Below are 27,875 nucleotides of genomic sequence, written 5' to 3'. Positions count from 1 at the left end.
TTGGTTTGTTTTTGTTGTTTTTGTTCAAAGAGGCACAATGAACAAATGTGATTGGTCCGTCCCTCTTGGTTGGTAAAGGAGGAGGAGACTCTGACCCGCAGTTAGAAAGACACTCGCTGAGTTAAATGTACGTCATAGCACCTTTGGCATTTGTCTCCAAGAACACCTCCACGTAGGACGTGGGGACGTATCCCTCCTGGTCTTCGTTCCTGCGCACCCGCGTCCAGCCGTCGCCTTTGTCTTCTTCTATGACGTACAGCAGCTCGCCCTCCGCCACGGCGATGGTGCCTTCATTATGACCTGGGGGCCAGATCCAAGCATTAGTACAGCCCGGTCAAAACAAACAGACAAAGGCATGAAGTAGGTATATTTCATTCACATGGGGGCTCCGGGGTATTTTTCAAAACTCAAATTTCATGTAAAACAGTCGTCGGGAGCCGTTGGGGGGAAGGGGGGGGGGGGGCTTTGTGGTGATGTCACAAAGGGCACCGATACCCCTCCCAGATTAGTGATGACACCTTTAGCCTCTCCAACCCCCTAGCCCTCTGAGACCAGTCCCCTTTAAAGCATGTGGAAGATCCAACCAGACATCAAGTCTCAGTGGGAAACTTTATTTTGCAGGAGGCTGCAAACAGAGGGCTAAATATACTTTTTTTTTTTCTTTCTTTCTTTTGGACAATTAATCATGAGACGTGACTGCACTTGAAGCCCGGGATGATAAATGAAGATCTGGAGAAGATAGTTACAGTACTACAACTATTACTACTAGTACTCCTACTGCTGCTTCCTGTCACTTCCGGCCGGCATTGATCGTCTAAGAAAAAAAAAAAAAAAAAAAAAAAGCCCGCCGGAGAATAATCTCTCCATCTCTTCCAACCCCTGCACATTTTTCTAATTGGACTCCTCCGGTGGCACGTACCCTCGAAGGGGTACAGGGCCTTGCAGGTGCCGATGGTGGGCAGCGTCTCCTCGTCGTCAAACTCGTCGTCGAACTCCGGCGTGCCCGAGGTGGGGTTGACGGCGGCTTTGACCTGAGTCTCCGAGTTCTGCTCCTCCGTGTAGCTGCCATCCGGGCTGCTCAAGGGTCAACGCACACGTAGACAGACAGACAGACAGACAGACAGACAGACACACGGGAGGTATACTTTGAAAACACTAATAGTCGCCTTCCAAATTGAGTGTTTTGTGTTTGTTTGCTTTCCGTGAAAGTGGAATGTTTGTTTTTTTTTGTTTTTGTTTTGTTTGTTTTTTCAAGTATGCCATACCTCTCTCTGTCCTGCGCGCAGTTGTTGTTCACCGTCGTCGGCGTTATCGTGCTGTTCTGGGTCTCATAGAGGCCACTTTTCCTGTGTGTGTCGCTCTTGGACGGCATCCGTTCCTCCACCTCCGCTAGCCAGCCCTGGAACGTCATTCATTTGGGAACACCTTTCAGCTGCAGCCCTCCTTTTATTTTTATTTATTATATATCTTTTTATATCCCCCCCCCCGCGACGGCTCGAAATTTACTGCGTGCATCCCGGAATGCTTTTTCTTTTAATCCATAAATCATGACCTCTGCCTTATACAGTGCGTTAGCCGGTCGCTGCTAGCGGGGTTAGCGACGCAGCCGGAGGTCGCCTCTCTTCGCCCAATATGGACGAGCTTGCCGGCGCCTCTTGAGCAAACGCAGCTGGGAGACACTGTTTACAGCCTTGTATACAGTCGGAACGCTGGGCCAACGCTCGCACTGGGAAACCAGTGGGCAGAGCAGTAAACATGGCCTTTCAAGGCAACGGGGGAGGGAGGGGGGGGGGATTTGCCAGAATTTTTTTTTTTTAAAAAAAGGTCCCAAATCAGAGCCATTTCCAGGTGGTTATATTTTATTCTGAACTCCCGTGGAGCCGCTGCGCACATTTAATTATCCTCAGAGCTCCACAAGTTGCCAGGACACAGTGTGTTTAGCTCTCTTTTTCCCCATCGTGCTGTTTTAGCTTCGTGCTAAACAGTGTTGACAGGTGTTGACAGGCACGTCAACAACTGCAGCAGCGGCAGTAGAAGGACCTGGCTGGGGGTGACGTCACCCATTTCCAGTAAATGCGCGTTTCAGTAAACTTTTTCTATGAAAGGGGAACAAGTAAAAGACAGGCACTCGAAGATGAAAGATTGGGGGGGGCGGGGGAGGGTGGGGGTGGGGGTGGGGTTTGTCTTTGTAACACAATACAGACAGTCCTTTTCATGGGAAGCAATGGGAAGCAATGGGAAGCCATCTGAATGGTCGGAACTGGACCCCAAACCAGGTTGAGCCAAACGAACCCTGCAGATTTGGGAAAATGTTCGTCCGTCTGCACGCGAGACCGACCTCAAATTTCTGAACTTCGGACTGGAGCCTCTCGATGCTCCCGGCTATTTCCGCGAGCCTCGGGTCCACGCTGGTCGGGTCGCCCATCTGGGGATTCTTGACGTACACGTCCTTCATCTTGGTCAGAGCGTCCCTGGTGAGAGAGCGAGGCGGTCGGGTCAAAGTTCAAAGCCTGTCGTGGCTGGATGCGTGTGAGAAAGGGGGGGGGGGGGGGCATTTCGAGGTACCTCTGGTCCATTTCTTTCTGAATGTCCTTGTTCAGCTCGTCCAACTTGCCCTGCAGTTTCTTCCTCCTCTGCTCCGGCGGCAGGTGGCTGAAGTCTTCTGGTCCGGAGCCCTGAGCGACACGACAGGAAGACGAGGTGGGGGGGGGGACAGACGGTAAAAGACAGCGCGTTAACGACAACGAACAAACTCAGGTGACCTGGCTTTTGGGTTGAGTTGCTGTTTTTAACGGGGGTCATTGCTAATCAGGTGCAGTGTCTCCCTCTGCTGACACGGTTGAGAGGCCTAAACCAGAGGCAGCGGCAGACACGCAGGGCTTGATTAACCCTGCTCTCTGCCGCACACTCACTCCAGGTCTGGACGTTTTTCTACGGACTTGTTTGTGGGCCCTTTCGCCTATTCAGTCCGCCGCGCTCTGTTAAAAGCGCACAGCGAAATGCATCCTGTTTTACGTGCACCGCGTCCAGAGTCCAGAGCCCGGCCGATGGGTATGAAAATGCCTGGTTGTTCTTTCACATGGGAGGTGGTGCGAGGTTTTGGGTGATTTTCAGGTTCGGATTTCTTTGCCTGAAGACAAGAATCCCATAGCGGTGATTCACGCTGAGTCACCCTCTCAGAACATGTCTGCGGCTCACTGATTGCTAAGGCGATCTTCGCGGACGCCCGGCAGGGGCAAAGTTAGCATCCGTCAATTCAGAAAAACAAACATTGCGGGGGAATTCAAGCTAACAGACGACTGTGTTTCCCCCAAATTCATGATTTGGATGTCGAACATTCTCTCTTCATTACGATTTTGTTTTACATGACTTGTTTTGTCTGCTGTGAGCCTCCAATTATCACGGCTAACACACAGCACTTTCATTTCCAGTTTTGTTTTTTTGTTTGTTTTTTTTTTTAATACTGAGCTCTGTGGGACTCTGCAGCATGTTTGCAAGAGTTTTCAAGTCAAACTCTGTTATAAATAAGCCATTGGAAATAGTAAATGCAAAAAAGGGACTGAATAGGCCGGCGGCCTTGGACTGATTCTCATTGAGATGGGGTCGCTAGGCGGTTCAGCAGCGGGACGTCGGGACTCCCGACTCGGCGGGGGTGGGGGGGGTTTGCACTGCACATGAGCCGGGTCAAACACAGCAACAGCAGGAGCCACATCGCCACGGCAACCTTACCCCGTCTCCCTGCACCGGCATGCAGCGCTTACCCGACATGCAACATAACAGACAGGTCAGTCTCATGCAGTAACAACATGCTCAGTGTCAGTGGCCATTTGGACGATCACACGGTCCTCTAACCACCCCCCCGGGGACCAACCGGGACGCTACCGTCTAGACAGTGTCGGCGCACGCTACGGCTGAGAGAGACGGCTGATTGGTTTGATTTTGGTTTTTTTGTTGTTGTTTTTTTTCAATTCCTTGCAGACCAGGTCAAAGTTTGGGTGAAACAACTCGTTTGGCTACTTGTAAACTAAACTACCCTTTACCGAAAGAAAAAAAAAAAAATAAAGTACGAAATCGAGTGGAATAATTAATTTCAAAATAAGGTCTTGGGATCAAACCTCAGTTTGATCTCAATCATTTCAACTCTACGACAAGTGGCTAGGAGGCTACAAAGCAGACCTTGGACTGCAGTCTTGTAGTTTGATTCTCTTAAGATCAGGGACAGATTTGATATCTACGACTTCTCATCCTTCTAAAATACTTGCGGTTAAATCATAACAAGGCTGACATTGTCCATTCCTTAAAAGCCAAAGGTTTGGCATCTTGATTGCGTTTATTGTAAAGTATATGTTCAAGTAAGTGTGATATTTCAAATGTTTTAGAGGGAGTTTGCAAAGGTGATCTATCACCTGCTTTGCAGCCGAGATACGCTAAGCTAGCTGCAGCTTAGCCCGCCGACGAATTAGCCGCGAGAATAATCAAGAGAACAGGGAGGGAGGCTAATGTCCAGTGATTGGTTGATTGATTGACAATACTGATTGATTTCTACTCATGTTAGTTTTTTGGTCAGCATGCAGTGTTAAGACAAAACTACGTACGATTCCGGTTAGTGGTTGTACGGAGAACAGAGGATCTGCGGACACGATAAAAGAGGACGAGGAAGAGGAGAGGAGGAAGACTACTGGACAAGAGACTAGAAGACGAGGTACGTCGACACTGAGTAAATGTGATCACCTCAATGAGATTCCGGACGTGGGAATTGAGTGTGATCTGCACCACAGAGACCACAGACACAGGTTTTTTTTTTTGGACACACACACACACACACAAAACACAACACAAACATCAAAAAATAACGTACAAGTGAGACAGCCACATGAGTCTGCGGTCCGTCGTAGCGACACGGGCAAAAACAAATTAAAAAGGATTACATTCCAAACTTAGCAACAAAAAAAAAAAAAGAAACACAGAGAAATGATTCCAAAAAACAAACACAACGGAAACAGAACAACGTTATGGACAGTGTGTTACTGGGAGGACGCTTGTCATGCGTGCTATTGGTCATGCCACTACGGTGGTGCGGTTATACGGTCATGCTTACCAGCTTGAGAGAAAGCTTCATGGAGGGAGGAGGGGGGCGGGGGGCAGGAGGAGGAGGAGGAGGAGGAGGAGGAGGAGGAGGAGGAGAGAAATGGCGAGGAGCAAAAGAGAGAGAGAGAGACAAAAATTGAACATCGAGGGAAATATTGCGGCCAAAATGCTTCTTTTTTTTTTATTTTTATAAAGCTTAAGAGAAATAAAACATGTGCTTTAGTTGAAAAAAACAAAAAACAAAAACTAATGATTTGCCAAACTTCACCATTAGGGGAAAAGAGCACTGTGTTTTTTTTTGTTGTTTTTTGTTTTGTTTTTCCAGGTTTTTTTGTGCTTATGAGAAGACGAATCGGCAGCTTCGGCTCTTTTACCACTACGTGGTGAAGTTTAGCGCCTCTAGATGAAAATGATGAATGTAGGAACCGTACAAGTTGCCGGAAAAAAAAAACTAAATTTAAAAAAAATAGGGAGGAGGCCAACCCACTGCACAAGCGTGAAGGTGAAGAACCAGGAGATGGAGGGAGGAAAATGAAAAAGAAAGGCCGACCAAAACTAATGTAGTGGAGGGGGGGGGGAGTAGAGGGAAAGGCGGCTCGGATGGATGGATGGATGGATGGATGGAGACCCCCCTTTACTTCTTTTTTCCCCCCTGTAGTGACACGCCACTGACAGCAGGGGGCGCCCGAAGCACGTACGCACAGCGGCAGCAGCATCCATGGAGGCCAGAGGAGGGCTGTGCACGTGACCCAGGCTGAGAGACGCCTTTTGGAAGCCAACCATCGGAATGAATAAACGCACACCTGGACGGATTTGGACTTTTAAGGAGCATTTGGTCGCCGAGCGCCTCCGCCGATGACGTGGTCTGTGATTCCCCCCCCCCCCCACACCCTCCCCCCCTCCCCCCCCCAGCAGCAGCGAGAGGCAGCAGCCGCAGCAGATGACTTGTAATCCTGTTAGAGGCTCACAGGCCGGGTGGGAGCTCTGCGCCGCTTTCCGTCGTCCGTCCACCTGGAGAGAAAAAACAGACCTCCGACGGCGCCGCGGCTTTGGCTCCGCCCCCGTGACGACAACCCCGAGTCCCCGAGTCCCCCCCCCCCAGCGTGGAGCTTCACTTTCAGGTGCGACATGGCAAGACTTTTACCGCCTTTGATTTTATTTCTTTAGGCTGTTTTTTTTGTGTTGTTTTTTTTTTTTTAAAGCGAGAGAGTCCGACTGCGATGTGGGCCCTTTAATCTGTGAGAAGCCATTCACGCGTTCTGATCGGATTTGAGCCGACTGGGAGCTGCTCAGCCTGCAGCTGGCTGGGCTTTCAGTTCGTTTCCGCGAGGCTCCTCGTCCCAATGGCGCGTTATCGTAGTTTTTAAGTCGTGCAAATAGCAAAAGACGTTCAACCAGTCAACTCTTATTCATACAAACAGCGCTAAATCCAACTCTCAAAGCGTTTTGTACAATCAGAGGAAAAAATAAATAAATAAAAACCCCAACTGGGCCCCCAGAGCGAGCAAAGGTTCCCGACAGTGGCCAGGAAAAACCTAGAGCAGATCCAGACTGCACAGGGCCGTCATCTGCCTATATGACCATGATGCTGTGTGTGTGTGTGTGTGTGTGTGTGGGGGGGGGGATTACCGTGAAAACCATCGAACCCCTTAAGGTGCTTTCCCAAAGTTCTGCTGCCAAGCAAGACAAACAAACACCTGTATTGTGTGAGGATGAAAGGTCAAAGCACCAAAGTGTGGGTGAGGCTCGGGGGTTTTTGGTAAACCACCGAAAGATGACTTTCATTTCGTCAGAGCCTGCCTGCCTGCCTGCGTGCTCACAATCATCTGGAGACTTTCTTTTTTTTTGACATGATCAGAACAGAACCTCGGCTGGTTCTGTTGAAAAAAAAAACACACACACACCTGTTATTAGAACTGCAGTTCTGCTCAGGGATTTGACGATTCTGGCCCTGACATCACAGTCATCAAGTGCGACCGCACCGTGCGGCGCACTTACTCGCCACGCGGTGGTGCTAACTCCCGCAGGCCGAGCCTTTAAAGTGAGCCAACGATGGGGGATATTTTTAGAAGGAAAGAAATAGGGCAAGCTGCTGGGTCATTTCTTGAACGTACATTCACTTTTTCCCCCAACTCGGATCGTGTGATCTCTCGAGGATATTTTTCCAAATTACACAGTTCAGATTTTTCTATTTCGGACGCTTCAGAGTGGCCGCCGGGGGGGGGGGGGGGGGGGGGGCTCAACTCCATCCACGGATGCACCTGAACGCCCCAGACAGACAGAAATACACAGAGATCAAGAATCACAGCCCTGGCGCACAGAGCGGCAGCACAAACAAAGCTCCCGGTGGGAGGGGGGAGGGGAGGGAGGAAGAGGAGGAAGAGGAGGAGGATTCTGGGTGATGTAGGCCCACCCCATCCCCCCTCCCCCTCGCCCCCCAAACCCCCCTCCAAAAGGTGTGACCTCGCCGCTCGCTCCGCCTTCAACGAGGAGGAGTGGGCGGGCGGGCGTCCATCACCGCAGCCAGCGTCAGGTGACACTTCACCGATAGGCCCCGCCTCCTCCCTCCTCCCCGGCCCCGCCCACACGGGGGCCGCTTGGGTGAAGGAGGCCTTCAATCAGCAGCGAGCAACAAGGAGCCTCAAGCCGGTGCATGTGATGGCGGGGGGCGGGGGTGGGGTTGGTGATGTCACTGTCTCCTTGCTAATCAAACATCCTCGAGGGGGAAAAAAAAAATAAAATAAATGAAAGCAGCCACGTGTCCGAGCCATGTGATCACAGCGGAGCCGGGCGCAGACACTAGCCTTCTTTGTTGGCCGTTTGTTGCTTCTGGCCTCGTTTAGCCGTGACGGGCGACTCGTCAGTTGGGGGTGGGGTGGGGGGGTGCCGGACGTCTTCACGCAGCGAATCATCATTAATATCATTATGGCTGAGGCTAGTGCATGCGCCGCACATGGCTTTGACCAATCCAAACACATTCCGTATTGGCCGCCGGCGCCCTCTTTCTCTCACTGACAGACACACACGCACACAAGGCGCACTTACGACGTATTGCCTTGCTTCGAAAGCGTACGTGGGGCGGCCCAGCGTCCTCTTCATGAGCTCTTTGTGATAAGCGAGCGAGCGCGGGGGCTGCTGCTGCTGCTGCTGCTGCTGCTGCTGCTGCTGCTGCAGCGGTGGGCGATGGCGGTCGTCAAGAGAGAACACAGCCTCGTCAATGGGAACCCGCGGCCTCGAACCGGCCGGGACTCCCCCCCGCCCTCCCACACACCCTCACCGCCCTCCCCCCCCCCCGGAACGGACACCGGAGGCCCTCGTGGATTCAGCCCACAGACAGAGAGACGTAGCGACGGACTGCAGACGAGCGCTTCAAGCAGTTTTGATGGTGATGGACGAGACATCCGACACTGGGTGTGGAGAATCAGCCCCACCGTCCACTGCTATCACAGCTGGGATATTTCTGTCTTCGCCCTCCTCGCGCGAGCTAATGCATTGGTTTGATTGTGCTTTTCAAAGGCAGGAAGAAGAAGAAGAAGAAGAAGAAGTCCCTGCTTGACTGCGATATTTCAAGGGCCCGGATTACAATCAATCTCGACCAACACTTTCTGAGGATTCCCAGGAAACCGCCTATTTAGCCCTCTGTTTACAGTCTGGTGCTAAAATGTTCCTTTGTAGCTTCCTGCTATACAGAGTGAATTTCACTCATCATGGCACCTTCACATGTAAAAAAAAACAAACTGAAATGCAAACTCTGCTGGTTCACACCCGATGAGCGTCCTTATGCTCAAAATCACTTAGAAGGATTAAAGAAGTAAAACCTGACTCATGCATTTCCCGTAATGGCGCGATAAGCTAACGGCTACCTGGAACGCTACAAAACAGCACATTCCCACCCAGAATTGACCTTGACTTGACTTTTACCACTGCCTCCCTTCTGCAGTATGTGCAATAATAAAGTGGAAGTGTGTTTTGAATTCAAATGAAACCATCGACCCAAGAAGCAACAGTGTCCCGTGCGTAACGGGGCGCTGACGGGTCGGACCAGACCGCCGCAGGCCTGTTTTTGCGGGGAAAAAAGGGGCGGAGGAAGTGTCTCAATCTCCGCCAGCCGGCAGCTGTTCGGAAGGAAGGCATTAGCCCACAGAGACTGTGTGTCAGTGAGGCAGTGGGGCTGATGTCACGTCGAGGCTCCGAGGGATTAGCGCTCCCCGCGCGCCCGCTGTTCCCTTTTAATCACATACGAGTGCGATTTAACACAGGGAGGGAAAAAAAAAATCGTAGCGTCTGAATAAAACAGCTATATACAGGGAGAGCGTGAGACAAACGAGAAAATATGGCGGGATAAATGGAAATATGGAAATGAGAGAAGCTGCCATGTCTGAGCGGTTTGATTGAAAGGATTCGCTGCTCTGTTGGACCATAAAGAAGTCAAGGTGAGGTCAACGTAGGGATGTCTCTCTCTCTCTCTCTCTCTCTCTCTCTCTCTCTCTCTCTCTCCCCCTCTCTCGCTCTTATCGAGCGAGAGCTGTTTCAGCACTTCCTCTTTCAGAAACGTGCACTTCCTGCTCTGTGTGAGGCCAGGAAAGAGAGAGGGCGGGGATGGGGGCAGGACACTTCTCTTTTCTCTTCTCTGGCCTTGAATCACTTCCCCCTCCCCCTCCCCCTCACCTCACGCCTGGTGCCGGTCCGTTTGAGCGCTTTTACCTTGGGAAGCCGCTGCCCTTTACAAAAAAAGAATAATAATAATAGCGCCGCTGAATACAAGAGCGCCGCGTTGGTGCGGCTCCCGGAAGGAACGCGTGAGTGGCCGCCCTGTTCCCGGGGTCGGGGAGAGTCGGAGGACGCCGGTGCAGCGTGACCCTGCCGCTGCCCGGCAGCTCCACCACGACACGACGGGGCCCTCGAACAGGAACTGGCAACCCTGAGCCGCCGCTGATAAGTCCGCCCCTCCAGGAAGCCTTCTAAAATGACCCTGCAGTTACTCAGAGCCACACGGCGCCCACGCACCTCCACCTGCCACCGCCGTGTCAGACTGACATGATTTCCCTTTGATCCCGTGCACAAAGAAAAAAAGAAAAAAAGAAAATCAAAATGTGCTCCCCCCCCCCCCCCCCCCCGCCCCCTGCCCCAGCACAGACCAGTCAGTCATGCTGCTGCTGCAAAGACCTTTGGCATGTGGTGGTTTGGGTGGGGGTCGGGGGGGGTGGGGGTGGGGGTGGGGGGGTTGTTGTGAGTTAACACGGAGAATGAAGATGGAGAGACTGCCGGTGAGTCAAGACGAGAACCACTGATTGACTTGTTAAGGCGCTACGCAAGCATGCTAGACAAGCGAAGAGGAGGCTGCAACCTGTACGGGCTTCTGGACTGCTGGGGGGGGGAAGACCGAGCGGGACGTCCCACCGCTGGTTGTTGGGGGGGGGGATTTTGATTTTCCAATCAAAACCACACGGGCACATGTGGGCGGTTTCAGTTACTGGTTGGAGAGGGTGGATTTCAACTCAGCGATGACTCGGCGGCGGCGGCGGCATTCTTGGGGAACGCCAACGAGTCAAATTTGTCGAGAAGTGAGGCCTTTCACACACCAGGCGCGCGACGCACAAAAGAAAGAAAACCACAGAATGCTAATTGGCGCTAAAATGCTAAACAAAACAAAAAAAAAACCTTAAAGATAAGGCTTTAAATAATCGTAGCATGTCAGCGTGAAGCCTTCAGCTTGAAACTAAAACAACACGATGATGTCGAACCGGTCAACCGTCGCCGGTAAAACGCTAAAATGCTAACCGAAAAACGTAAAGGAACGCATCCGATGTGTAAAGGCCTTGACACGACTCAGGCGAGACGCCGTTGGTTGGCGTTTTGGTCCCCCCCCCCCCCCCAGCCCCTTTGCGCCCCTTCCGCCCGTACAGCGTTGCAGACGTACACAGCTCAGAGACGTTCACACACGTGCACGAAGCTCAGCGACTGCAGGCGCGCGCGCACACTTACCCTCGCCTCAGGCTCCGGAGGCAGTGCATTTTGGGTTTGGAGGCCATGAAGTCGTTGAGGCGGTGGGAGAGGGGCTCCTTGGGCTGCTTGGGAGACTGGGAGTCGTTGGGAACAGCAGAGGGTGAGGGCGGGGGCGAGGCTGGGGGGGCGGGCGGGGGCTGGTGGGGGGACGTTAACAGGGACATAAGCTACCGGTAAGAGGAGGGGAAGCCGTTGACGGAGAGGAGGAGGAGGAAGAAACGTGGAGAAATCATAGGAAAAGGAGGAGAAGAGAGGGGGGGCGAGAGAGTCCAACCAATGAGAGAGGGAGGAGGAGGAAAAAATGGAAGGAGGAGGAGGAGGGAACAAAAGAACACAAAATACGACGACAGAGATTAAAAAAATGAACGGACGACGAGGAAAAAAAACCCAAAGAAGAGCATGAAAGACAACCAAAGGAACGTCAAACTCATTTCATCAGTCGTTATGCAGTGAGGGGGGGTGGGGTGGGGTGGGGTGGGGGTGGGGGGTGGGGAGGAAAAGTCAGAACACATAAAAAAAAAACGCTGAAAAACAAAAGTTAAAAGGATGACGAAATAAAAAGAGAGCGTTAGGGTGAACGAGAAGCGCCGGCTGTTAGAGAGCAAGCGGAAGCGAAGGACAGCGCGTTTAGTCCAAAAGCACATGCAGCCGGCTTGCACCCCCCCACCCCCCCACCCCTCCTTTCTGTTTATTTATTCATTTCGCTTCCCGACCTCGTCACGCGCCGCTCATCCTCGTCCCCGAGGATGAGCGGCGGTTGGATTCTTTTGAGGTCACCGTCATCAGCAGAGAAGTCCTGATTGCTCCCGGAACCTCTCGACTGCGCGAATCGTTAACCGGCGGAGGAAGAAGACGAGTTCATGCACGGCCGAGCGCTACACAATCACCTCGCTAAAAACAGAAACACACCTCAGAACGCCTCCGTGTGATTTTTTTCTTCTGCTAAAATTACCACCACCGCAATCAACGCGTTGGCCAAGCCCCCCCCCGCCCCCGCCCCGCCCCGCCCCCTCGCCGTGCTCCCATGCATCTCTGTATGGCTGTTTGGACCACCAAACACTCATGACAGACGGAGCACAAGCGTTTAGCAGCGTTCCAAGTCATTGCCCCCCAGTGGACAAGGCCAAGAATGGCACCCATTTCAGCAAAGGTCAGAATTTTTTCTGGAGATTCCAGCGACACTCACTCGCACGCCCGCGTAATCGCTCGACGGCGCCACCGGCCGGCCATTTTCAGGATGCTACACCAGGTTTAGAATCCAAAACCAGTTGGGAAAAGAAAAAGTTATTCCAGCTAGGAGCTCGGTTAGGTCGCTTCTACGCAGGGCGAAGGTGGCGGTGCGTTAGTAGTCCGCTTTACAGGTGGGAGCCTCCGCGGCCGGTGAGGTGGTGGGGCGGGCCGTTTGCCGGGGAGGTGGGGGTGTGGGGGCGCGGGGGAGGGGGGGTGGGGAGTGGCGAATAATAATAACAACAACAACAACAACAGCAACAAGAAAATAATAATAATAATAACAGCAGCAACATGAACCAGCAACGTATTGTTTGAGCTGAAGAAAGAAGCTAACAGAATCCAAGAAACGCTTGGCGATGCTAAAAAAAAATAAAAAATAAAAAATGGGGATTTAAAGAATAAATACACATCCAGCGCTCCAAAGGGGCCGCTAGCTAAGACCAGCCGGTGCCGGGTGTGGGCGCCTTCACGGTCCCGAGCCGTTACCTTGTTCTTGTTCTTGATGAAAGGCCACAGCTTGCCCTTGCTCTTGCCGCCGGCCTTCTCCTTGGTCTCCTTGACGTTGGTGAGGCTGGTGTTCGACACCGTCCTCTTCATGGCCTGGCCGTAGTCCTCGAACTCCACGTCGCCCGGCGGCTCGAAGCCGGACTTGTACGACTCCACCACCTGCTTCGAGTCCTGCGAGCGAACCGAGAGACACGGGGCAGCGGGTCAGCCGGCGCCGCTTCGTGGATCGTTTGCGTTCATTTGACTGCGTTTTGCCCGGTCAAGGGCCCGCGGACAAAACGCAGTCCAGATGCAATCAGCTCAGATAAAGAAGAGTCTGATATAACGGCCGCTGCTCGCCTGCTCTTTCTACACGGTTCAGGGTTGAAGAATTGGGTGCGTACAGCACTGAAAGGTTTTTGTGTCGCTGTTTGTGGAACAGACTGGACCCGCCGGGCCTCACGCAGTGTCCGAGCAGTTCAAGAAGCACATGGTTTCCACATGGTACGGGCAGGAAGAAGGGCTTTAACCATTCAACGGTTGTTTACTTGCTCATTTATCTTCTATTGTCTGTCGATATGTACGTACGTCAATATGTATGCTTGTGGGTGCGTAGGGGGTGACAGTTAATGAGGAAGGGAGAGGATTTAACAAGCTTATGCTTCATCCTACTGCTTTTCAGACATGTTGGGGTAGCGTTGTCGCTGTTTAGACTATTTTGATTTATTTTCCTTTTTTTTTTTTCATTTATTCATTTTTTTTTTCTTTTTTTTTTAAAAAGAGCATTTCAGCTTCCAAATGAATGCAAACTGTTTTTATATATATATATATATTTTTATTTTTAATAAAAAGGAAGACTCGCAACACATCTAAAGGAGGATTCTCCCGTTTGGCTGCATGGTGCGGCTAATCAGCAAGTCTGGAGATAAGCGGCAGCACAATGGCGGCCTGGAAACTCTCATGTTTACAGTAGTCTGTTTATTTTTGTGAGGGAGGTCCTGATAGCAGCTTTGCGGGTGCCATTATTCACAGCGGTGGCGGCGGCGGCGGCGGACGAAAGAGGGGGGCGGGGGGGAAAAAAAAAAGAAGACCTAAATCTGTCAAGTGGGAGTTATGACACGCATCAAAAAAAAAAACAGAAAGAAAGAAAAAAACCAGAGAGGAGGTCAGGGCCAGAGCCAGGCCTCATCAGACACAGGAAGGAGAGCATTCATCAGGAGCACCATGTGGCGGGCCAATCGCCACTGATAAGGGAGGGGAGGGGAGGGGGGGGGCGTCTGCTCGGCGTCAGTGTCCGTGCGCACGCACTGTACACGGTGGAAAAGTGGGGAGGAGGGACGGGGGGGTGGGGGAGGGGACGGGTGAAGGATGGAAGGACGGACGGAGCATGTGATGATTTTTTTTATTCCTCCCGCTGTTGTTTACCGCAGCAGGCAGTCGCGAGCGGCCGGAGTCATCGTCTCCTGGAGCCGGGCCACGTGCACACGCACGCACGCACGCACTCGGCGACAGTCCTGTCACAAAACAAGGAAGCGTGGCGTGTCAGCGTGTCACGGGGCTCCTTCCTGGCGCCGAGCGTGGCCGCTGGGACGGCAGTGGGTGAGGTGGGGGGGGGGGGGGATTGACGTTGTTGTTTGAAGCTTAGTTTTACACTGACACATACACATACACACGCTACCAGTCAAATGTTTGGACACAGCTGTTTCTTCTACTGCTTTCTACACTGTAGATACATACTGAAGACATCAAGTACTTGACCAAGATATGTGGATTAATGTGGCAAAGGGGAAAAAAAAAAAAAGTGAACTAAATGTGCTATGTTATATATATTCCACACGACGGGTGGCTCTTCCAGATCACCTTCAATATAAAACTTGTTGTCAGAAGTGCAGTATGTGTCCAAACCCTTGACTGGCAGTGTACACTGTACGTGCATGCAGCTCTCTGGGATCTACAGTCACTTATTTTCTTCCATGTTCTCACAAAAAGCTCCACGCCTGCATTGAATCGTTTTGAAAAGTGAAAAAAGAAAACGCGTGAATAGAGGTTTTACATTGAAGAGGCCCCAGGAAGTGCTGAAGGGTAAAAAAAAAAAAAAAAAAAAAAAAAAAAAGCGCGGTGAACCTCCTGTTTGGGGGCTTCTGCACCGAGAGCCAGCGGCCGCGTGCGTTCCTGCTCCCAGCGGGAGAGCGAGCTCCACCGAGCTGCCTGGACGGGAGCCGCTTCTGACCTCGTAACGGCTTCAAGACGAGGCCGAGCGTGCCCCTCCCCCGCCCCAACCTGGCCCTCCCCCACCCGAGGCTGTTCCGGCAGTGAGCTCATTGGCCGGGACGCTCGCCCGATCATATGGAACCGATTCTTTTTCGAGGGGCCGGCTATTTTTAGACGGCGCACGAGTCAGAGTCATATTCATGTGGCGCACTGGTGTCGCCCAAGACAGTTGCTGGGTTTTTTGTTTGTTTTTTTTCACATCACAACTCCATCTCCTCGGCTCTTTTTTTCTTTAGTGTTTTTCGACTCAGCGGTGCAGTTGGTCTATTAGCGCACGCAGCCTCCCGTGGCAGCGGCGACCTGCTGCGCCAGCAGAACCGGGAGCCTCATCGGTTGCGCGGAGGCCGTGATTGACACTCGGGCCCAGGAAGGACCCGCTAATGTCTCCCAGGTGGATAAGTGGTTGGGGCGTGTGTGTGTGTGTGTGTGTGTGTGTGTGTGTGTGTCTCAGTCTGCGCACTCACCGCCTTGGGCTCGATGGACTCGGCCCCTTTGGTCATGCCGTCTAGACACTTGCCCACGATGGGCAGCACCTGGCGGTCCACGTCGGCGTACGTCTTCATGCACACTCCCAGCCTCTCGATCCTCTTCTCCTCCATGTCTTGAAGTTTCTGGGAAGGAACACGACAATCATAGGAGACGTTCTAATGGGGGGATGGCGTGGGCCGGAGTCGAGCTGTCTGACCCGAGAGCCCCTGCGTGATAGCGACGAGCATCAAAGGCTTTTTTTTTTTTTTTCTTTCTTTTTTTTTTTTTGCAGAGAGCATCTGGAAAATCTCCTGAGGTGCTTCATCGCACTTCTGAGACTTTCTGGTTGTGTTTTGTGAGAAAAAAAAAATGTATGTGCATGTGTATTGTGTTCAAATCGCCGTCTCCGCTAAATCTTGCAACATCAGCCATATTTAGCCCGATGTTTGCTGCTAGAGTTTAAGCTTCCTGCCCTTTGCCACAACAAAAAGGACGTCCCAAAAAATATACATGGCCGCGATAATTCCTAAACTGGGGTTCGATCCGAGCAGGAATTCACCTGGAATATGTTTGGGATGATGGTGAAGTAATGTTCATTCTGCTCCTGGTTGAACTTCTGGAGGTGGGCGGAGTATTCGCTTTTACTGTCGGCGGCCATCTGGTGCCTCATCTGAGCCTGTTGTCGTGCCTGCAGACAAACGGAAAAGAAAAAAAAAGAAAAAAAAGAGAAAAAAGAGAAAAAGACAAACACACACACACACACACACACACACAAGTTAAATAGGGGCACCTCAGAAACTCACTCGAAACCTCAGAGTGCCCTGATTAGCACAGATACGTGAGTGACACATACACAGCCAGAGCATTTATAAAAAAAAAAAAAAACACCTTCAAGAGGAGACACATTTGTGCGTGCGTGCGTGTGTGTGTGTGTGTGTGTGTGTGTGTGTGCATGCAAATGCAGACATGTAAAACACAGAGCGCTGGGTTTGTAGGTGCTAAACCCCAGCTAGCGCAGCCAACCGCGGCGGCGGCAGCAGCAGCAGCAGCAGCAGCAGCCTATCAGGTCGACCGAGACAAAATGACGGCGCAGCCGGCGCCGGCTGCAGGAAGCTGCCGTTTGATTGGCCGCCGCGTCCCTGCTGGCGATCGTGTCGATTGTTTTAAGCGACGTCAGGCAGCCAGAGATCCAAAGGCAAGCAGATGGAGATGAGATTATCTCAGCTGGGCAGCGTGTCGCGTGTGTGTGCGTGCGTGCGTGTGTGCGTGCACTTGCTTGTGCATATGTGTGTGGGGGGGGGAGGGGGGGGGGGGACTTTACAGCTAAGCGTTCATATCTGTTTCCTCTTTCCACGCAAACCTGGGGCCTGTCCAACCACAAACGCTGTCCTGCATTGGCCTGTTTGTGACAGCAGGGCTCCTCTCACGATGCCCTGGGTTGCATTCTACGCAGTAAGTTGAAAAAAAAACAAACACCCTGCAGCTTCACCAGAATGAGGGACAGCAGTGGGAATAAGCGGAGCCCTGACGTGTCGCAGTCCCGCCGGACAGATTCTCGAGGGTCCTCAGCCAGAGTCGGCTCTTTCGTGCACATGTGCGCAAGTCATCGATGACACACTCAGAGGGGAGCTAGCCAGGCACCACGCTGCATTGTTTCCAGCGCAGGCGGGAAAGGCCATCGGCACTGCGACGGAAAACTAGCGTCAGAGTCTAGCATGCAGAAGAAGAGAAAAGAAGAAATGTGTGAAATTGAGACCCGCTTGGGAGCGACACCTGACTAAATCCAATACGTGAGCATGCGTGCGTGCGTGTGTGTGTGTGTGTGTGTCTGCATGCCGACGTGGGGGGGGGGAGAGAGAGAGAGAGGTTAGAGGTGTGCGGCCGCATCACTTCCTGTTGTCGTCGCCATGGAAATAACCTGTTTTCCCGGTTTGTTTGTAGGTTTAAATTTGTGCAAATCGCGCCTCGCATTTATCTTTTTTTTTTTTCACCCTTTTGTTTGCCGCATATTTGACGGGAAGACAGCGAGGCAAGCCACCGCACAAGGGAGCAGAGGACGGTCAGACAGGACAGGACAGGGGTGGGCGTGTGTGTGTGTGTCTGTGTGTGTGTGTGAGCCAGGACCTGGTCCAGACTGCGCAGGAGAGCGTGTGCGTGTTGGTTTTTCCAGACACAAAAATCGAGACAGTACGTTCCCACAGATATAAACAGTCTCTGTGTCCGCCGGACCTACCTTGTGGGAACTTCGCTTCAAGGCATGGCATAAAGTAAATGTAACAAACAAACACAAACAAACAAACAAGCAAACAAACAAACAAAAAGGTTATTGTTTCCAGCTAATCAGTGGAACGGGCCGGGCCGGGTCGGCCGTCGCTCAGAATGGGGAAGTTCCCGAAGCGGCAAGCAAAGACGGCGTCGGTGAAACAAGTGCAAAGCCCGACAAGGAAGTGAAGAGGCGCTTCTGCAGCACAGGCAAACCGTGCTGTGTTTTATACTGGCGTCCCGGCCGCGAGTCAAAAGCCCAAAATCTGAGGATTGAGGAAATGAATGGTTTTGAGGTTCGCCTTGGCTGCAGACGAAACAAAACGCACACAACAGCTCAATGCGAAATGCAATTTGGTTTTTTTCTTTCTTTTTTCCCAGCGTCGTCGACAGCCAACCGATGCCGTAACTCACACTTTTCCAATAAAAAAAGGACCGAAACCGCTCGAAAAGTAATAAATACAGACGCGAGCACGTACACATGTCTGCGGCTGCAATGAAATCTGTTTCCAAGCCACTTGAAGGCTGAAGCCGTGGCGGTAGCCCAACACACATGCTTGGCCCGGGTTTTTGATGATGATGTCATCGCCCCCCCGGGTGATAAATCACCAAGACGCGTCGAGGCACCTGCCGCGCTCCTTCAACTGCCGGCGCATTTCAGACAAAACCAAAAAAGAGACCCGGACCGGAACCGGACGGGGGAGACGTTGCACCTGGCTTCGCTTGGGGTGACGAGTGGGGTGCGTGAACAGCGGCGTGGAAGTGGAGACCCTCAAGTCTAGCACATCAGCACGGTAATACAGAACCACGATAGATAGATAGATAGATAGATAGATAGATAGATGGATGGACAGATGGATAGATAGATGGATGGACAGATAGATAGATAGATAGATAGATAGATAGATAGATAGATAGATAGATATATAGATAGATAGATAGATAGATAGATAGATGGATGGATAGAACTGCAACAACTGGATGCGAGTGTGGGAGGAGAAGCTAATCGTCTTCCACGCGGGCTGCGAGCGATTTCAGCCCGCTCTATTTTCAGCTTCCTCATTGCTGAAAAATGAATGCGCGAGCAGGTGAGCGGAGGGAGGGCCGAGGTCGGCCGAGGCGCCCACGCAGCAGCTCCGAGCGAGAGTGTGCCTCGCTGGAATCCGCGGCAGGCGGAGACGCCGGAGGTCGAGGGTGCGACAGACTTTTGACCCCACACAACCCACTTTTCTTCTGAGAGGTGTCCAAAAATGCAGCCCTGTTCACGAAGTACGCACGGAGCGATGGAGTGTAAAACAAAAAAAAAGTAGTCGGGGGGGGGGGGGGGGGGGCGACCCAGAAGCGGTGGTTTAGACAAAAACTGCTGCTGCACGACCGGTCTCAGAATGAACCGTATTTGACGACCCTAACGGAGGTGTGACGGCACATCATGTATCAAGAGGAAGTATCATCTATCACCTAATACTTAAATATATAAACAATTCATTCTGCATCAGTTTCAAAGCATTTGTATGACACCACGGGGGTCAATTCAACAGCAACAGTGATCTTAGGCAGATAAGAACGGAAGGAACTGAGCGCTGGATTTTTTTTTTTTTTTTCCTTTTTGCGCCGGTCTTTCACGCTTCGGTAAATAAAACTGGCTGTAATCAGACACAAACGGCACTCTTGTCCCACACGCGGCCGCCTTGAGCCGCCGCTGCGGCTCTTTCAGTGTTAGCCTGAGCCTTTTGTAGCCAGAGCCCTTGGCTAAATGTCCAGAATGCAGAAAGGCTCTTTATTGCAGCCTACATTTGCATCATAATCGAGTTCTGAACTGTGTCAACTCTGTCTTGAGCTCCGCTCCAGCAGCTGACCGGGCGGCCGGGGGGGGTGGGGGGGGGGCGCCGTCCACCGGTGACCCATGATTCCTTGCGGGCGTGGGAGCAACAACAGGAAGTGACATCAGCCTTCGGGACTCTGGCGCATGGGACGAATGCCACGTTGGGGGTGTGCAGTCCCCGAAAGGCCCAACAGGGGTCTCGGGAAATAAAACCACGTTTCAATGCAGCTGACAGTATGTTGGCTGCTTTGCTACGATACCGGATAGCTGCAACTTGCAATAGGAGAATGCCGCGACACAAGAGAGAGTGTGGGAGGTGCTGGGTGGGAGTGCGAGGACTCGTGCAGCTCTGGATGTGTGTGTGTGTGTGTGTGTGTGTGTGTGTGTGTGTGTGTGTGTGTGTGTGTGGGGGGGGGGGGGGGGGGGGGGGAGGAGGAGGTGGAGATGAAAAGTACCTTTTCCACGTCCGCTTTCGTCACGTTGATGTCAGCGTCCATCCTCTCAAAGTACTGCTGCGCCCGGTCGGCCTCCTTGCAGTCCCGCTCGAACCTCCTCTTACACTGCGGAGAGGACGGGGGAGGGGGGCGAGGGGGGGAAAACTCCGTCACACACGGTGAAACACGACCGAACAAAACCGAAAGAAAAAAGTTTGGCATTTGAGCCGGCGAGCGTCACAAGTTGGACGTATGCGTCATGTAGCGTCCATTGTGCGCCACAGAGGGTCATCAGTGTGTCGCTGGGAGGGGGGGGGGGGGGGCTGCTTCGTCAAAAAGTCTGCAGGCTGGAGATTAAGTAAATGTCCATAGTGGCTGTTTGTGCAGAGGGGGAAAAACAAGCATTCAGCCGGGCCTCTTTCCACCATTTCCACGGAACAATCAGCGTTTGTCGGGCCGGCGCGCACTCTGAACCGCCTGCCTATCTGCAATCCCCCCCCCCCCCCGACCTTGCTGGCACACAATAGGATCTTTGAATGACCACGCAACTTTGAGGAGGACAAGGCGGCGATGCCTCTCCGTCATTCTTTCTCTCTCTGGCCCGTCAACAAAAAAGCAGGGTGGGGCAGGGTGGGGGGGCAGTAAGAGATAAGAATTCAAGCTGCCATCTCTCTTCCTCCTGAGGAAAAAATCGCAGAACGTCGTCATTAAGGACGGACGCTGGTGCCGACGAGATGCGGCGGCGGCGGCGTCCAACTTCTCAGATTCCTCAGATTTGTGTCGGCGTTTTTAAAACTACCAGCCTGCGATTCAAGGTGAGACTGTGATGACACACAGTCCTGGTGCCAGAGGTTCGCCTTGAACATTCTTGACGTGCTTCCATATTCACTCCACTTTGCTCTCCCCCTCTTCCGTCTGAGGGCAAAAAGCGGCAGAAGAGAGGGGATCCCTCAGGGCTCCTTTCTTGTCCCGCTTCAGTTTTTCGTCTTCCCTCCATTGCAGGAAACCTCTAATTTCTGCTTCTCTGGAATGCAAACTTTGAAGCTTCGGGGTGTTGATTTATTTCAAAGTCCTGTAGAAGAAGCTGCTGCTTGCCGGCGCTGTGACGGCTTTTGGCTGGTGGGTTGTAACGCCTTGAGCGCTGTTTCGTACGGCCTTATCCCTTTATTCCTTAATGGCAGACCTGCAATCTGTCATTTCAAGCGTGCCCATTCCTACCTACCGAAAACACCAGCCTCAAATGTAATTACTGTATTTAGGATTAGCTGCGGCGTCTCGTTCCACATCTGCGGACATTCCTCAGTCCCCAGTCTGAGTAGTTTCAAACCAACTTAGGACCGAAACTGAGCCGAGGCGTTTTTCTGCGTGGGTTTTTCTTCATTATGAGAGTAAAACAACAGGGAAGTCAAGCGGTCAACGTGTCACTCACCGCTTCCAACTGTTTCCAGGAGCTCTCGATGTGCTGCTGCGCCTTTCGCCCATCGTGGAAGTGCTGGAAAAGGAAATAGAAAAATTAAAACTATGAAAAAAACAAAAATCGAACTATCTGTCGGTTCACAAGCTTAAGGGGTTTTAAAGGCGGGCGACGCTGACCTTGACACAGTTGGGAAAACAGACCGAGCCGAGAGCCCCGGCGCGTTATTAAAAACTCCGTGAATATCAATCACGCCGTGGCGATATTAATGTGAAGCGGGGAAAGTAGGGTAATCCAGATAAACCCTGAGCTACATTACAAACGGTGGCCACGGGCCGACCTCTCTCGAACAAATGGGCCAAAGCCCCATCAGAGACAGCGACCAGTTCAGAGCAGGTAGAACTCGCCGAGGGCTCTGCCAGGTGGAAACCCAGACGAAAATAAACACAGCAAGCATTTCAACCCCCGCCGGTGACAGCGCTCGCTGTGCGGGTGGTCAGTCCCGGTGTTTACTTGGTCCGTCTGCAACTGCCGTGCGGAGTGACATAACCCAACAACTACTAATTGCATCGCCGTGACATCTTGCAGGCATTCCTGTTTTCCACAGGGGGAATATTTTGAAAAAAAAAAAAAAAAAAAAAAAAGATGATTGTGGGTCCAAAAGGTTAATGTTCAAATTTTGTTAGACAAAGAAATATTGAGGGGTGAAAAAAAAAAAAAAAGAATCTTCTATTTATTTTTGACTGCAATCTGTCCTTGGCATTGCAAAGCTAACATGAGGGGAAAAGACTGAGATAAGCCAACGTGGAAAAAGAGAAAGAAATTCTCAAAGTCAGAACAATGAGGAGAAGTAAAACATTTAGGCTAAGCAAGCAAATAAAAAGGAGCCAGACACTGCGATGAAAACTGGTCACAAGAGATTCAGCCTGGCTCGCCGCTCAACGCTAGGTAGCGTCTGCTAGTCTGAACAGACACTGGCTGAAAGGACTGACTGGCTCCAGGGGACAGCGCAATCTGCCAACTCACCCCAGAATGGAGGAGAAGCAAAGAAAAGCCCCTTCAAATAAAAGTCAGAGATTTTAATTTAGGTCCAAATTAGGTTTCAACTGCCTTTTAAAAAAATAATAAAATAATAATAAAATAAAACACATTCCCTGTTTACTCCGATTGCATTAATCTGCCCCAAATCCTCAGGTCAGTCCAATAAAACCAGACGGATTTCGACTCTTAATTAGTTCTTCCATGGCCAACAGAGGGCAGCCGGTCGGGTCGGACGCTGATCTGAATACCGATGCTGCCATTCAATCCGGGGCCGTTGGAGAACAAGCAGCGAGAGGCATCAGTATTCAACAAACAAACTGCGAAACACAAGACGGGGCTGAGCGAGAAACGTGTCCCGATTCACTTCAGGTACAGCGGAACTTCCAATTCCCCAAAGTTTCTAGGGAAGCTGAGACAAAAGAGGAAGTGCTCCAGCGTTTCTGAGGAAGTCTTCGTGCTAAAACAAAAGCGTGTTTTGCCCTCATCTGCTGCACGAACGGTTTCTGATGAGCCTCAATTTGCGCGACAGAACACGGGAAGCCTCTCGGCGCGGCCGTGACATCACAGTTGCCGTGGCGAGCGCTCGCACACAAACAATTTGTCTCCATGGCGACGCATCTGCAAAAACAAATATTTAGCATCTCGTCTTCAGCCGGGCAGGAGGTGATGAAACTTCTATTTCCCTCGGAGCTTTTGACGCTTTTTGAAATTTGAAAGAAAAGAAAAAAAAAAAAAAAAGAAAAAAAGACGCATGAGCTCATTCACTTTTAAACGCGACTGAAGCTGCAGCATCATTGGACGCTGCCGCCACCGCCGCTACAGATGTTGTGCAGTCGGTTTCATGCTTTCCATCCGCATGCACGCCTCAGCTGTCGCTGGCCTCTACAGATATGGGCGCTATTCCCGCTTCCTGCCTCCACTGCTCTCCCGCCGTGACGCTGACAACTCATAGGATCAGTTGAAAACAACTGCACGATTGACGACGGCCGATTCAGCGCGGGAACCCCCGAGCTAGCGGCTAGCACCGCGCTAACGGCGTCAGATCGCCAGGACCGTCAGGGGGAGACATCTGGTTTACTTCAGCAGGTCCGCGGACCCGCTCTGAAACCCAGACTCTGCCTTTCATAACTACCCCAACGTATTAGATCACAGGCAGATTTATGATTTATGCAACGGCGGCTCTCCCCCTGCGCCACGACTTCAACCCCCCCCCCTCCCCCACCCCCCCCCACGCTCCCGCTGCCGCTCGCACCTGAAGCAGAAGCGTGGGAGATGCGAGGTCGGATCGCGTCGCGTCGGGACCGAAGTTCGGAGCAAAATGTCAGCTGCTCCGCGCTGGCGGGGAGGAGCAGTGGAGGCGTTTTTCTAGAGAAAAGAGACAGGTCGTCCACGGGAGTCGCAAAACTGGGCGTAATCCAGACGCGGTTCACCTCGGCTTTTAAACGCTCCTGCGTGGGGTCATGATGGGGAAGTGGGACGTCCACCACTCCCGGGCCTTACGGTTAAAGAACCTCGCCACCGGAATGAGGAGGAGAATTATCACCCCCAACACGCTAACTAGGATCCCGCCCGCCGTGCACGCTTCCCGCCTCCATGCGCACGCAGCCTGACCCGTTTAGTCATCCGGACGGGGGGGGGGGGGGAGAAACCGCACCTGCAGTTCTCCAAGGCCGGTCCGACATGCATTCCATCATCATGCGGCCAAAAATAGCAGTAAATCGCACAAGATCAAGACCGGATGGCTCTCCTTTTCTTTTTCTTCTGGCAACGACGGGAGATCAACCAACCCATCTCTTCCATTATGTATGCGGCTCAGCGGGCGAGGGCAAGTCGGGACACTCGGGGAGGAGAAGGAACCCCATTTGTCTTCGGCCGCCTCCGACACATTAATGAGGACGGCGCGGCCCGCCAGACCCCCACCTGGAGGTGTTTCACTTTTAGCTGACTTCTCAGGCCCGGGCCTCTCGCCGACCTTTCAGCCACATCCAGATATATTGCGCTGATCTTGTGCCGCCTCCGGCGCCCCGGGCCAATGAAAGGTCCCCGAGCAACGACCGGAGCGCTGCGGCTCACTGCGGCTCTTGATGGGCCCTCGTTAAAGAGGCCGACGCCTAAACCCTGTGATCAGCAGGGCCGGCGAGGACGGCGCCGTGCTGACCCCGCAACCTTGTTTTGATTCCTCAGCACAATCTCGCCGGGAACTTCATCCCATATTAACCCCCCTCCGGCTTGGCGGTTGCTCGTCTTTTTTGCATGTCACCGGACAACAGGAAACGGATAAATGGACAAAATGGCTTCTGTTTTTTTTTTTTTTTTTTTTACAGGCCTGCAAAAAAAAAAAGTACAAACTAACATGTAAACCCACATTCTTGGCCTGCCCCCCCCCCCTGAAACCTTAGCAACAGCCCTGCAAGGAGGCCGGGAGGGTTATAAAACGATGGCCTGCGAGGAACTAATGAGACTGGTTCTTTTTTTTCTTTCTTTCTTTCTTTTTTCAAAAAGCTCCACCTGTTGAGTGAGCCCACTTCAACAGAAAAAAAAAACATTTTTGAGGAGGGATGTGGGATGACTTCTCTAATCTCACCGTCTTGGGCCTGCCAGCGCCGCTCTTTGAAACAGAGCCCAGTCAGAGATCCGCCACTGAAAAACTTGAGCGGCGCCGGATTCATGTGACAGGACTGAGATAAAAAAAAAAAAAGCAAAAAAACAAATGGGCCTTTTTGGGTTTTTTTTTGTTTTTTTCATTTCCAGCTGTGCCGCGGCATCATTGGCCACCATTCTTACCAGGGTGCGAACGAGCCCGGCAGACGCACTGATCGACAGTTTGGAGCCGCAGACGAGGCGGGACAGGGAATCTTTCTTGTGGCGCTGCGCACTTGAATAAATAAATAGGCTCCTCTGTTCGCCTCAGAAGGAGGAAACACCCCCCCACCCCCCAACCCTCACCCCTCCCCTCCGCGCGACGGCTGGCTGGCTGACTGATTCCGTTGTTTCGTCGCAGACACATGACAAACTGTTGATGATACCAGCGGGCAAAAAAAAAAACAACAACGAGAAAAAAAAAAAGATCCGCAGGAAAAAAATAAAAAAAGAGAGCAGGGCTGCAGCGGTCGCGATGGAGACGCGGTGATGAGGTGAAGACGGAGTGAGAGAGAGAAGCGTGAGAAAAATGTTGTGTGATGTGTTTTTTTGTCTTTGTCTTTGGAATGAAACGGAGGAAAAGGGGCTGCGATGTGAAGAGGAAGAGGGGGATGTCAGAGCGACGACTCGCGCTCCCGGGAGTGCTGGCGCCCTGGCCTTTTGTGCTCCAGCTGGACACTGGAGGCCCATGTGACACTCGGAGCACAACTAGCAGCAGCAAAAAAGAAAAACAGCCCAGAAGCCTCGCGTTTTGTCCTGTTTTGTTTTGTTTTTTTTGCTTGAATGTGCTGCAACTTTTAAAAGGCGGCAGATTCTGCAACGTCGACTCAATCAACGTTCTCTAACAGGAATATGTGGCCTTAGAAATGAGATTAAGCCCATCCTGTGCTTTTGTTGCTCGTGCCACTTTTCACAGGGTGCGAAATCAGCCCTTTGTGATGTCACGTGAACTATTAACCCGCTTCCAATCAGGCGTTAATCACGAGTTTCAGTCCTTTCCAAAGCAAACATAGAATATCTAGGCAACAGCAGGAAGCTACACATGTACGTTTTTGCCGAGGGCTGTAAACAGAGGGCTACACGTGCAGCGTTCAAGGCATCTGCAGAGTTTTTAGACCCAGGATGTGGACGCTGCGATCACGTGCAGACTGTGGGGGCTGGGAAGTGTCAAACGAAGCTTCCTGTCCCCTAGAGGGCGACGAGTGAAGTCAACAGCTGAGCATATGAGAGGACGCTCCGGGAAAAAAAAAAAAGAAAAAGAAAAAAAAGAAGGTCACTGTGCCTTTGAGCGATTCCCTGCTTTGGCTTTTCCACTCCAATTCCCTCAGCTGGATGTTTATGACACACAACTCCGTGACAGATCTTTTTTTTTCTTCCCCTTCTTCTTCCAGTTGAGCTGAGACTCCACCGACTGGACAGGCGCAGATGTCTGTGAGTGGCGCGCAGCAGGTCGACGGCTCCGGCTCTGAATGAAGGACGAGCGTTGCGGTGCTCTCACTGTGTCTGCGTTGGTTTAGAAGAGGGCAGACCGGGCCCGTAATAGCACACAGCGCAGTGACTTCTTTTGTTCCGTAAAAAGAACTGCGCGGCGGTCACGTTCTGCGCTAGCGGCGAGCCTCCGGGTGCCTTTGCGTTCATCCAGCGATGACCTCGGCTCACGCAGAACAGAGCGAGGCGAGGCGAGGCGAGGCGAGGCGAGGCGAGGCGAGGCGAGGCGAGGCGAGGGCCAACGCACGGCACTCTCACTCAGAGAGCTTCCGCGAGACGTCGGGCGAAATGGAGAGTGAGGCGAAATCCGCCGACGCTGCGTTTCTTCCGTCGGCGACGCGCTTTGTCGGGGGGGGGGGGAGAACTCACCGTTTTCCGCTCGGTCTTCAGGTCCTGCAGGTAGCGCGAGAGCTCCGAGATGATCTGGGACGTCAGGTTCTCGGCGATCACCTCGTGCTGGCCCGCGTAGTCGTTGAGCTCGTTGAGCGTCACCAGGAAGGCCCTGCAGAAGGAGTACCTGGAGGGGAGCAAGGGGGTGGGGGTGGAGGGGGGGCAGTGAGAGGAGGAAACGCAGCGACAGTTCGAAAGTCTCCCATGTAATGACCAGCGCAGGTGGCGTCTAGTTAGCTTAGCTTAGCGTCGAAAGAAGAGGCAAATAGCTGGTACGCTAACTGCAGGGTTAGCATAGCTGCAGTGTTGGGCCGGTGGTGACTATCTTCTCCAATCAAATTTATTTGTATATTTGCTTGTGATTTTACTCACTTGCTTTCTTCCTCCTCTCTCGAGTTCTTCTTGGGTTGATACTTCTTCGATAAATTCCTGAAAAAGACACAAAGCAAAATTCCTCGGTCACCTCTTACTCACGACAGTATTTATTTCTACACAGCGCCGCCAGTGGACATGTAGCGGTACTGCTGCCTTTACAACCCCTCCCTCCCTGGACGCAGCCCGTGCAGACCACACCGTTCCATCCGTCCATCCCAGTGCTGTCACTTAGCTCCGCCTCCTTCCTCCCGTCTGCCCATCCATCAGTCGTGCCCTTGTTGTGACACCGGGCTCGACGACCTCCAAAAAAAGCCGGCTGACTGATTCTCTTGCATGACACGCTAGCGATCTTCATCTCGCCGTGTTTGCTTTCCGGCTCTCCCACGTTCACCGCCGCACAACAGTCTGCCTGTCGGCCGGAGGTCATTACGGGCCCTGTGTCGCGGGTCTGGCAGAGCAT

At 52.2% G+C, this 27,875-nt stretch overlaps 1 protein-coding gene across 1 annotated transcript; it reads right to left on the bottom strand.

Annotated features, from left to right (window-relative positions):
- Positions 1 to 2: 2 nt before the first annotated feature.
- Positions 3 to 27,875, bottom strand: LOC142882576 (formin-binding protein 1-like). The gene is made up of 15 exons (XM_076017377.1): positions 27,754 to 27,875; positions 27,413 to 27,469; positions 27,020 to 27,167; positions 21,497 to 21,559; positions 20,089 to 20,193; positions 16,109 to 16,237; positions 15,546 to 15,692; positions 12,811 to 13,002; positions 5,099 to 5,113; positions 4,732 to 4,767; positions 2,566 to 2,675; positions 2,339 to 2,471; positions 1,266 to 1,399; positions 920 to 1,077; positions 3 to 300 (listed from the first exon to the last, which is right to left on the bottom strand). Exons 1-15 carry the CDS (start codon positions 27,873 to 27,875, stop codon positions 122 to 124), a joined length of 1,728 nt encoding a protein of 575 aa, XP_075873492.1. The 3' UTR covers positions 3 to 121.

The sequence above is a fragment of the Nelusetta ayraudi genome, unplaced genomic scaffold, assembly GCF_046127955.1.
Source record: "Nelusetta ayraudi isolate G7.1 ecotype Tasmania unplaced genomic scaffold, CSIRO-AGI_Nayr_v1 ptg000330l, whole genome shotgun sequence".
NCBI classification, from domain to species: Eukaryota; Metazoa; Chordata; class Actinopteri; order Tetraodontiformes; family Monacanthidae; genus Nelusetta; species Nelusetta ayraudi.
Note: the sequence above shows the minus strand (reverse complement) of the source record. Positions and strands in the feature narration are given on the sequence as shown.